At 44.8% G+C, this 12,131-nt stretch overlaps 1 protein-coding gene across 1 annotated transcript; it reads right to left on the reverse strand.

The window, feature by feature from the left end:
• Positions 1 to 1,596: 1,596 nt before the first annotated feature.
• Positions 1,597 to 4,239, reverse strand: LOC123105200 (phenylalanine ammonia-lyase-like). The gene is made up of 2 exons (XM_044527218.1): positions 3,721 to 4,239; positions 1,597 to 3,595 (listed from the first exon to the last, which is right to left on the reverse strand). Exons 1-2 carry the CDS (start codon positions 4,116 to 4,118, stop codon positions 1,849 to 1,851), a joined length of 2,145 nt encoding a protein of 714 aa, XP_044383153.1. The 5' UTR covers positions 4,119 to 4,239; the 3' UTR covers positions 1,597 to 1,848.
• Between the last annotated feature and the right edge of the window lie 7,892 nt (positions 4,240 to 12,131).

Here is a 12,131-nt window from a genome sequence, read left to right on the forward strand (position 1 = left end):
GTTCATTGCGTTCTTGGCACATCATGCACTCTATTTTTTTTTAGAATCAAGGCTCAAGCGGCAGAGCCCGGCTTTGAATTAACAAAGCCATCAACCGGCCAAGATTACAACTCCAAATTACACTACTCACCAACTAAAGAAAAGAAGACAAACAGCAAAGATACAAGGGCGCCAGGGAGCAGCTCACAATGCACATACAACAAGCTAGTTAGAAAGATTGGCGTAGAGCATATAGCTTGGAGATGCCATTAACCTCTTGCACGCCGAAAACCAAGGTGAAAGCGATATCCTGGTCAGGAGAGTGTACCGACGACGATGCAAGGCACGCCGTTGCCAAAACACCTGGGCTTGAAGAAGACACATCCGTCCAGATCCATCGTCAAAGAAGGCCCCTGCCTCCTCGCCTGGCTCGAAGGCGCCGCACCGTTGAACGATGGACCATGCACTCTATTGTGTGTACGAATGGGCGTGCGAAAGTCGTATCCTCTGCTCTCTTTGAAGGTTATCTCAGTTCCAAATTTGGGTTTGTAGTTAGCATACATAGACTGTACTTCCTTCATCGGAGAGCGAGAAAATGTTTTCCCCTCCTAAGGAAATGTTTGAGCAGCTCCACATCTGTGATGGAGTTACACATGGCTTCCCTTGAGGGTAAATGTGTCATCTTCAAGATCGTACCTATTGGCGACCCAGTTCAATGATTTGCAGCGATTGTGTACTGGCTTCATCTTCAGGATGTCTCCGAGTCCCACCATTCTGATGAGGTATGTTTGCGTACAGGAATTGCGAGTATATCTGAGTTAAGTGATTTGGGAGGGAACTAAGGAAGAGCCATATATCTTCGACAGGTCCACCTATGGTGAGGTGTTCATGGAGCCTTTGGCTCATCAGAATGTAGAGAAAATCCAAAGGAGATATCCAGAGGATTGGGAAAGGGGGCCAAGGAAGAGCTATATTTCGACATTACCGCATATCATCAGCAACTTGAGGTAAGAATTACAAATATCTTGTTTCAATACTCCCATGTGCAAAGCGACTTTGACCATAGCATCCCCATCGTTGGTTACTGTTCACATGTACAACACCCACATGCATGGAGTATGTGATAATCTTGGAAAAACATCAAAAGAGGGATAACATTATTTTTCTCATTAGCGTAAGTGGGATAGATTATTTGGATTTAAGTACTCTTGGCCGGTTTCATTCAAGGATACCATGAAAGATCTCTTATAATAAAATTAGCGATTTCTCACAAGGTTCACAAAACGGAAAAGAAAAAGGGGCAAGTTTAGACTTACTTATGACCATTCAGGAACAGAGAGAGACAGGTCATCTGCATCTGAGCAGTAAACCCAAACCAAAACACTTTACAATCCTGCTTCCATTACATGTCATACTATAATTGGTGAACAGAATAAGAATTAATAGAAGGCATCACATCATATTGATATAACTAGCAACTACAGAGACACACAGAGCAATAACTTTGTAGGCAACTAGGCATCATGTCCTCTGTCCTCACACTGTATGGCAAATTGGCAATGGCATGCTAAGAGTAGATGTTTTGCGCTGTTCGGTGTTGTCTCCACCATACCACTGTTGTAAAAAAAGACCAATACATTTATCACAAATATTTATCATACACCGTACCCTTCTAACTTACAACATAGAAGTTGTAAAAGTTATGAGGTTGCAATTTTTGGCAACAACATGGCAGCTCTGTAAGAATGTTCCATCTTACAAAACATCGATTCGTAAGAAAATACAATTGAAAAAATATTGTCACTTATCAGCTAAGAAGATACAGAGCCTTCTGCACACTATCTTCTCTTCAGTTTCTTGATCCTCTGTTCAGCAGATAGGCAAGGGCTCACCGTTCCACTCTTTTAGGCACTCCAGCAGCGCGTCGATGTGCTTGCCCTGGTTCATGGCGACAAACACCTTGTCCACCTCTTCCCCAGGAGACCGTGTCTTCTCCCCAGTCAAGTACTCAGTCCCAAGCTCCTTGCGCACGAACCTGTAGAGCGGGTATGACCGGCATTCGGTGATACGGTTCTGCTGCGCGGCGGTTCCGTTCTCCACGGAGGTCCAGGCAGCCTCGACCTCCTTTGGTAACACTGCACGGAGCTCCTGCTCGAACGCGGCAAGCTTGGCAAAGACGGATGTCTCCACGTCGCGCTCGGCCTCACCATTGGCCAAGGCGTGCTCCACGAGAACCGCACGCATCTTCTGCATGAGTGGGTAGTTGGCGCTGCAAGGATCGTCTGCATACGCGAACACCGCCTCACGGTCAATCGTGAGCAGCAGGTCCTTCTCGCAGAATCGCGCATTGTGGAGGTGCCCATTGTTGGTGGTGCTCAATGTCTTCCTGGCCGTCATCTTCACGCAGCTCTTGACGGCATCCTTGACATTCTCCTCGAGATGACGGAGGTCGATGGCCTGGCACAACGCGACCATGAATGTGGAGGACATGAGCTTGAGTATGTCAATGGCCTCGGCGGTCTTCCTGGAGGAGATGAGACCGAGAGAGTTGACATCTTGGTTGTGTTGCTCGGCGCTCTGGACATGGTTGGTCACCGGGTTGCCTAAGAACTGGAGCTCAGAGCAGTATGAGGCCATGGCAATCTCAGCTCCCTTGAAGCCATAATCCAAACTTGGATTGCGCCCGCCAGAGAGGTTGGAAGGCAAACCGTTGTTGTAGAGGTCGTTCACCAGCTCCGAGAACTGGGCAAACATGAGCTTGCCGATCGCAGCAATGGCAAGCCTGGTGTTGTCCATGGACACGCCGATAGGCGTACCCTGGAAGTTGCCCCCGTGGATGGCCTTGCCACGAGAGACATCGATGAGTGGGTTGTCGTTGACGGAGTTGATCTCCCGCTCGATCGACTTGGTTGCAGCACGGATGACCTCAATCTGGGGGCCAAGCCACTGTGGCGATGTGCGGAGCGCATATCTATCTTGCTTTGGCTTCATCAATGGGTCAAGCTCATCGAGCTTCTTTGCGAGTGCCATGTAGGAGCTTCCTTCAAGGATGTGCTCCATGATGGCCGCGGCCTCAATCTGTCCGGGGTGGTGCTTCAGCTTGTGGGTCAAGTGGTCGGTGTACTCCGGCTTGCCGTTCATGACCTCGCAGAAGACAGCCGATAGAACCTCGGCAAGGAGGCTGAGGATGTTAGCCTCGAAAAGCACCATGGACGCAAGCCCAGAGCCCACTGCCGTGCCGTTCACCATGGCAAGCCCTTCCTTGGGCTGCAGCTCAAAGAAGCCATGCTGGATGCCGGCGATCTTGAACGCCTCCGCCGCGTTTACCTTGCTGCCATCCGGAGCAGTGGCCATGGAGTTTGCCCGACCGGTCACCAGGCCTGCGATATAGGAAAGCGGGACGAGGTCGCCAGAGGCGGTGATCGTGCCCCGGAGCGGCAAGCATGGTGTCACGTTGGCGTTGAGAAGCGCAGCAACCGTCTCGAGGATCTCAAAGCGGATGCCAGAGTACCCCTGGAGTAGAGTGTTGACACGGACGAGCATAGCTGCCCTTGTCGCTTCGGCAGGCAGAACATGGTCATGACCACCATTGCCGAACGCTCCAGCATTAAGGAATCTGAACAGACAAGAAGTGCATGAAAAAAATAAGGCTTCCAGATTACAAAAATTAAGGAGTACAGACGATCAACAACTGAAATATCTACTCTAATTTATTGGTGGTTTAGTTGAACTGATTCGTACCTGATGAGCTCTCTCTGCAGAGCACCGCCCTCCTTTGTCCTCCGGTGAGAAGTAGCGCCGAAGCCGGTGGTGACGCCGTAGCTATCAGTTCCGTTGGCCATGCTGTTCATGACCCAGTCGCTGCTCTCCTTGACGCGGCCGCGGGCGGACTCATCGAGCTCCACCCTGGTATCGCTGCCGGCGGCCACCGCGGCGACCATGGCGATGGTCAGGCTGGCGCCCTCCATGGTCACCACGGGCCTACGGTACTCGTCGACCATCCGTTTCACCGCGTCCAAGTGGCTCCCGGACAGCTCCTCCGCGGCCTTTCCCCAGTTCAACGGGTCGGCCCGCGCAGGCTGCGCGACGCACAAGCCATCGCCGTTGGCTGCGAGGTGTCCTCTGTTCTCGCACTCCATCGAGATGTGCAAAGAAGTACGAAGACAAGGAAGCTAGAAACTGGGCAGGTTCTTGCGCTGGATGAATTCTGGTAGGCAGAGAGGAAGGGAGACAGCTCAGGTCGCAGATGAAGGTGAGGGAGGCTAGCTCTTCTTGGAGAGGAATGGTGGGAGAGGAGGGGTTAAGTAGGCAAGGGTGGGTGCGGGGTGTGGGTTGGTGTGGCTTTGACCGCTTGACGATGGTTGCAGGTGCGCAAGATGGTTGGTGCCGGGAAGAAGAGACGCCGACTTCTCACATGCAAGTGTTCAGTGTTAATCGTGTCATCCATCATGTGCTTGTGTGTTCAACTAGGTGCATTCCTCTGCTAATCATGTGCTTGTCTACTAATGGAAACATGTGTCGTATTGTCAATGATATAGGAACGTTTCAAACAAGCGTGATGGCTGCCTCCACAATGCATAAACTACTATATAGGAAATCTTAAAAAAACAAAAAAAGCTACGGTCTTTGCTTTGACAAAGTATTCCATCTGTGAGTCCAAAGCGAGTGGGCTTCGGCTAATGATCCACAAGAGCTTTCACTTTCACTAGTATTTTGTGTGGTTCGACGAAGCCAACATATATTATTTCATTTCTTAAACTTAAGCTTGCACGTGCTCGGTCATATGCATGGGTTGGTGCAAGTGAGCTAAATGACGAGGGATATTCCGCTTTGCTGATCCTAGCGGGCTGCATGTATATCACCGTGTGAAAGATACAGTGCCACTTGACCTGCCAGATTTCTTAGTGCCACTTGACTTAGTTTGCTCAGTGGAAACGATTTCTTATAGAAGAATAAACTGCCGTCCTCTCGTCAGTCATCTGTGCGCACATGTGAACGCCACCACAAAGCACGCCACAGAAAATTGCGACCAGATATGAGCCACAGTGGTCAAGTCGTTGGTCACGCCGAGTCATGTGCGTCTATATTTCATCGCAATGGCTATAGGTGAGTTGCCTGATTTTTCAGTTTGGGTCAGTCGATTTCATGGGAGAAGGAAGGAGGAGGACAGGCACAAGACCGGGGCTGAGAAGAGACAGCGAGGCACAGGGATAACGATGAGAGCCATAGCCAGCGACGAAGATTGGATGGCTTGACCTTTCATGCAACTTAATTACCTTTAGCAGGTCCCATATTTCATAGTAGCAAATCAGAATGGTCAGTTGCACTACAAGAAACCACGAATATGCCGACGACAAAAGGTATGTCGCCTCCGTCGGCGTATCTCGAGTTAAGCCGGCAGCCAGGGTAATACCGCTGGCAAACCTAGGTCGTCGGCAAAGCTGAGGATATGCCGACGATGTCTGTCGTTATAAGAGTGCCGTCAGCAAATCACCCATCTTTGCGGATAGTGACTGTCGGCATACCAGAGCCATCGGCGAATCGCACATATCGTCGGCATATATGTTTTTTCTTTTTTATTTAGTTTCTTTTCTGTTTTCTAAAAAGGTTGAATTTTAGGGTTTCAAATCTAACTTATCTAAACTTAAACATATACAAATTATATCAATTTGGGATAGAATTTTCAATAGATTATGAATATCCACCTCGTTTCTCTTTTTGAATATGTTAAAAATATGACCTCATCCCCTTTTGCTAATAGGTCCTTATGCTTTGTCAAAATCACAAGTAATTCATACTTGCATCGATTTTGACAAACTTCAGTTATCATCATCGATTTTGTCAAAATCACAAGTATACATAGTGCATACGTAGCAGATTCTTCTTCCTGTTTAAGGGTTCAGTCTATCGGAAAATATTCAGCACACTACACGGACGTGCATGTTTGCCAACAACTTTCATTATTATCTGCGATCAATTTGCTGATATGGACTTCCAGACATGCCTTTAGTAGTGTAGACTGTTTGTTGATGAACTTTGCCTCGTTGCCTCACATCAACTTCAATAAAATGGCTACGTGCATCAAAATGCATGAATATGTTAGACCTACATACGAATCTTACATACCCTACACACCTCTTCTCTAGTAATCAAAGATGAATGGTGGAGCAGAACGATTGGTTTCTTGCACGGTGAGGGAAGTGTTAATCAAGTCAAAGGCTCAGGCAGTCCCAACATACACCATGAGCTGCTTTAAGCTCACGAAAAAAAGTGTACAAAAATATATCTTCGCCGATGGCAAAGTTTTGGTGGAGCAGTTCAATTGACCAGCGTTCCATGCACTGGATAGATTGGAAGTCCTTGTCACTTCCAAAAATAAGAGGAGGAATGGGATTCCGTAATCTGGAATGTTTCAATGTGGCTTTGTTGGGAAAGCCCGGTTGGAGGCTGATTACAAGTGCGCTTTCTTTGTGCCCCAGGGTGATTAAAGGGCGCTACTTCCCAACGATAGATTTCATGCATGCCACCGTTCCGTGCAACGCAGCTACCTGGCAAGCGATCGTTGCAGGGAGGGCAGCATTAGAGGTTGGACTGCTAAAGAGGATTGGGGATGGCTCCTCTATAAGCATCTGGGAAGATAGATGGCTGCCGAGGAGGTTATCATTGTGGCCTTCGGAGCAGGTTGGTGCTGCCATAATTCATATAGTCACAGATTTGATAGACAATGATAATTGGTCCTGGAAAGCTAATTTAATCAGGAATAACTTCATACACCCGGATGCTGAGGCAATTCTAAATATTCTGCTCAGACAGGGTGGTGGTGATGATTTCTGGGCTTGGGCTCATGAGAGGACGGGTTCCTACACTGTGAAATCAGCGTATCATGCTCTAATGACTCGTAACGAGCAGTTAGCTCTAGAGGAAGGGACGATTACAGAATCTTTAGAGAATGATAAACAGTTGTCGACACGACTATGGAAGCTCAAAGTGTTACCTAAGGTTGGTGTGTTCTGGTGGCGAGTCCTTCGTGGTATCTTTCCGATGGAAACAACATTGCAGCAAAGACATATAGTGACCTTAGCTCGTTGCGAGGTCTGCATGGGTACAGATGAAGATATGATTCATGCATTGATAAAGTGTTCTCATGCGCAGAGCTTCTGGACATAAGCATGAAGCTGGCTTCACCTTAAGCTGCCTGAGTTACACCCTAGTACGTGGTGCAAGGACATTCTTTGTGATTCATGTATTTCTGAGGCAGGCCGACCGAAAAGCATTACTGTGATGTGGGCGATATGGACATCCCGTAACAACATAACGCATGACAGAGTGAGCATGGACCCGGTTCAGTCCATGAAGCACATAAGAGAAGCTCTAGCCATGTTGGAGCTTGCGTTGGAACAGACCAGGATGTTGCATGGGTTTGGATGGAGATCGCCTGAGCATGATTGGGTCAAGATCAACACAGATGCTAGTGTCTCATCGTCTAAAAACAAGAGTGGTGTAGGAGGTTTAGCAAGAACTCCGTCCTCATTTGTTGCTGCCTGGAGCAAGCCTTACTTCGATGTTACTGATCCACTTATTGCAGAAGCTTTGGCTCTACGAGATAGGGTGATTTTTGCAAATCTCCGGGGGTTTTTGCGAGTGCTGGTGGAAACATATTGCTTGGAGATGGTACAGCTATGGCACTAGCGACGCTTTTCGCGCTCCATTGTAGCGCTGGTATTTTTAGAAATTTATGAGGTAGCCTTATCCTTTCTTTCTTTTGATATTCAACATGTAATGAGAAATGCCAACATGTCGGCCCACTTGTGTGCGAAACATGCAAGCACACTTGGGGTTCCTGACTGTTGGATGGACTCCCCACCCGGTTTCCTCATGACCACCCCCTAGGTGTAGCAAAGTTTGTGCTAAGGAATTTTACCAACCATAAGCTTCAACCCAACTATCTGACGGTTCCTCCCTCCCCTCCCTGTAAGGAGAAAGAAACGCAACCCGGTTTTGTCTGCCGGTGAGGTCGCGGCTCTCTCCCCTCCGCCGCTCTGGCGATGGGTGGGGGAGGGGATCCCGGTTCATCGTCCTAGTAGTGTAGTTAGAGTTAGTACATGTGTTTACCTCGTCGCCGTTTGGATGGCAGCAACCTTGACCGTGGGAATAAATATTCCACGGTCCAGGCTCCATCTCGGCAGCCTCATGGCGACGAGGTCAAAGGATTCGTGAGAGATTGTGTTCTGTTGTTCCTTTGGTGCAGCAGATTTGGTGTCCTTTGGTGGGTTGGTGGTGGTTGCCCCAAGCGGCACCATCCATTTGTGTGGGATGATTAGCATCCAAGAACTGGCATGGTGGTTCGTGATTGATGGTTCATATGCTATTCCTCGACGACGTCGACGACAAGTGATACGTCTTCATTGTATCTATAACTTTTTAGTGTCTCATGCCATTATCCTACTATTTTCACATACTTTTGGCAACAATTTATATGATTTTCTTTGACTAACATATTAATATAGTGTCCAGTGTCAGTTTCTGTTTGTTGCATGGTTTTTGTTTCATAGAAAAATCATATCAAACAAAGTCCAAACGCGATAATATTTTACGGGGATTTTTTTGAATATATGTGAACTTTTGGCACAAGAATCGATGCAAATGGAGGCCCATGGGCTCCACAAGGCAGGGGCGCCATTTCTCAATGTTTCTAATGCAATAATATTGCAAGAAACTGTATATATTATGTATCGGCCTTTATCACGTGTGCAAGAAATTATTCTTTTATGACATGATGATGCATAGGAAGAGAGTTAGACTTTGTTATTACATGATATATGTTGCTTTGTGCTTACTACAAGATTATAAATCATTCTTAATTAAAATTGGCTTTGATATACCTTAGAATCCAGGTGGATCAATTACTTGAGCACTTTCTGCCTTGCTTAATGGTTTTAAAGAAAGCGCTACCAGGAAGACAACTCGGAAGAGAGAATCATTTTCTTCTGTTGTGTGCTTATTAAAATTTCAAAAACGGCAACCTAAAAAATCTTCAAAAAGAAAGGTGAAAGTGAGACACATGAGCAATGTGAAAGTAGGTGCTAGCCCTGAATTTTGTTCATGCCCATGGAAACTTTGTGAACCTTAATTACATAATTTTTTAAAATAAATAATTATCCCCTTGTACAAATTCATTGTATTATAAAAATAATGTGCCAAGATTTAACTTTAGGGTGTTTAAATTACTTATTTGGTATGTGTTGTGCAGAAACAGACACTTTTGTTGTAGTGTTTGAATTTTCATATTTTACTGGAAGATGCAAAAATTCTGAAACTTTTACACAATACTGCTATAAAAAAAATTATTACGTCTTAAATGACCAAAAAATTGAGTTACAAAAGTATACGTACCATTACATCTTTACAGACTGTCATGTTTTCATAGATTGCTGTTATAGATTCTTTATCTACTTATGTTTGCAATTTTGCGAGGACCCATTTATGTGGAAGCATTAGAATTGTGTTACCATAGGGTAGATAATGTTTTATTATAATTATACACTATTGTTATAGCAAGACATGATGGGATTTGATGTTATATGTACTAACCCCTCTAATAAAAATTCGTTAAGTTTTGTGTGGATGAAGTGTTTGAAGACTGAGGAGACATCGATATGAGAAAAGTAGAGACAAGAGTTCTAGCTTGAGGATGCCCAAGGCACGCCAGGTAAACATTGAAGGAGACTCAAGCATCTAACGTTGGGGATGCCCCGGAAGGCATCCCATCTTTCTTCCTCAACGATTATCGATATGTCTCGGTTTTTGTTTTGTTCACATGATATGTGTAAACCCTTGGAGCGTCTTTGGTGTTTGCTTTTACCTTTCTTTAATGCACCGTGCTGGTATGAGATAGTCATTGGTTGATTTATAGAATGCTCTTTGCACTTCACTTATATCTTTTTAGTATGGCTTTATAGAATGTTTCGTGTGCTTCACTTATATCTTTTGAAGATCTTTTGAAGTTGGATGCTCACTTCTCTATGTTGCGAACACTGTTATTTGTAAAATTCTCTTTTGCTTCACTCATATTTATTAGAGCTTGGCCGAGTCTTTTGTAGAAAGAATTAAACTCTCATGCTTCACTTATATCTATTTAGAGAGTTGACAGGAATTGGCTATTCATATGTTAGTCATAAAAACTTGTAGATCAATGAATATGATAAGTTTGATTCTTTGCAATAGTTTTGCAATATTGAGGTGGTAATATGTGGGCATCCTAGTAAAAGAATTAAAGTTGAGTATTAATAATGTTGTTAAGGAAAGCGAGTCCCCAGGCATGTAAAGTAGTGGCTACTAACATTGGCGGTGACGTCGAAACATAATTTATCATTGATTGAGTCTTTGTGTTGTCGGGATTGGGGGTAGTTAAATCCTCCCCCCCCCCTCCCCCCCCCTAAGGGCATGCGAGTAGTACTTCACTTCGAGGGCTTCTAGACATTCACAATAAGTACTTGAGTTCTTTATGACTAATGTGAGTTTGTGGATTATAAGCACTTCTATCCTTTCATATTTTGCTAGCCTCTTCGGTACCATGTATTGCTCGTTCTCACCTCGAGACTTGGTGCAAATTTCGCCGGTGCATCCAAACCCCGTGATATGGTATGCTCTATCACACATAAGCCTTATATGTCATTCCTCAAAACAACCACCATATATATGTATACCTACCTATTATGTCATTTCCATAGCCATTTTGAGATATATTGTCATGCAACTTCCACCGTTACTATCTACATGATTTGACAATTCATTGTCATATTTCTTTGCATGATCGTAAGATAGCTAGCATGATATTTTCATGTCTTGTCCTTTTTGATATTTTTTCTATGCTAGATCATTGCACATCCTGGTACACTGCTAGAAGCATTCATATAGAGTCATATTCTTTTAGTTTATCAAGCTGTAAATAAATAAAAGTGTGATGCATTCTAGAGTGTTGCCCCTACCCGTGAGGATATATAAAAAATGAAAAAAGAGAGGCCAAAACTAGCCCTAAAAAGAGGAAACAAATAAAAAAACAAAAATAAGAACAAAATAGAGAGGGGCACACTACTATCCTTTTACCACACTTGTGCTTCAAAGTAGCACAATGTTCTTCATATAGAGAGTATTCGTGATTTGTCACTTTCATATACTAGTGGAAATCCTTGCTCTTCGCACTGATATCGATGGTAAGGCCTCTCCATTGCCTAACGATCTGACTAGCTGACCCGACAATTTCTCCACTTTGGTCTTCCCTTATAAACCCAACCATCATTCTCTTTGCCATCCAAAGTGCTAAGTCCATGGCTCATGCTCATAGATTGAGTGTAGTTGAAAAAGCTGAAGCGAGAAAAAGTATGATACAATTGCTTGGTTTGGCATTGGGGTACTCTTGATTTGATATATCTATGCAAGGAAGACTGAGCGTGTGATGCTTATCATAACTAAGTGCATAGAGGTTGTTTTCTTTAGCTCCATTATTTCAAAATGCAATGATGAATTACATGAATGTTTTGTATTATTGTTTCAATATCAAACTGATATACTATTGCCTTGAATAATTTGTATCGCAATATTCATACCATGAGTACTGTTGGGAAGTGTAGTAGAAAATATATTTTTATCGCCCTACGATCACCCAAGAACAATATGAAGATACATTGACGGTTTGGATTTGACCGTTACCGACTCTGAGTTGCAGCGGAATAAGACGAGTCATTGTAAATTATACTTGGAGTCCCTCGAACCATAGATGAATGATCCCGCGAACCGCTCAAGAATAGTTCCTCAGACAAAAGACCGAAAGCACGACCTCTCTACAAGTTAAAAACGTACGGTTTTCACGACCCGACAGCGCTTCGCCGTCCAGAGCTAATCGTCCGAAAATTAGAGGGGGGGGGGAGATTAGAACCATACTTGACTTCTAATTATCAGGATTAGAGGATATAGGTCAAGCTCTAATTGATCAACTATGACCAACTAGAACTAGAGGAGGCTCCAAATTTTGTATCTCAAGGGGCAAAATACTCTAGTATATATAGGTTGGGAGAGAGAGCGGGGCGCCACACAAGGAGGGAAGGACCCTCCTTGGTGTGCCGGCCTAGGGGGGAAGGAGGATTCCTTCCTCC

This window comes from Triticum aestivum, chromosome 1B (genome assembly GCF_018294505.1).
Source record: "Triticum aestivum cultivar Chinese Spring chromosome 1B, IWGSC CS RefSeq v2.1, whole genome shotgun sequence".
Lineage (NCBI taxonomy): Eukaryota > Viridiplantae > Streptophyta > Magnoliopsida > Poales > Poaceae > Triticum > Triticum aestivum.

Bases quoted from the DNA above. Each gene is read 5' to 3' on its own strand.
- LOC123105200 (XM_044527218.1), bottom strand. From the start codon at position 4,118: ATGGAGTGCGAGAACAGAGGACACCTCGCAGCCAACGGCGATGGCTTG. The intron at 3,596-3,720 runs GTACGAATCAGT...TTGTCTGTTCAG, and splicing joins CTGCAGAGAGAGCTCATCAG to ATTCCTTAATGCTGGAGCGT.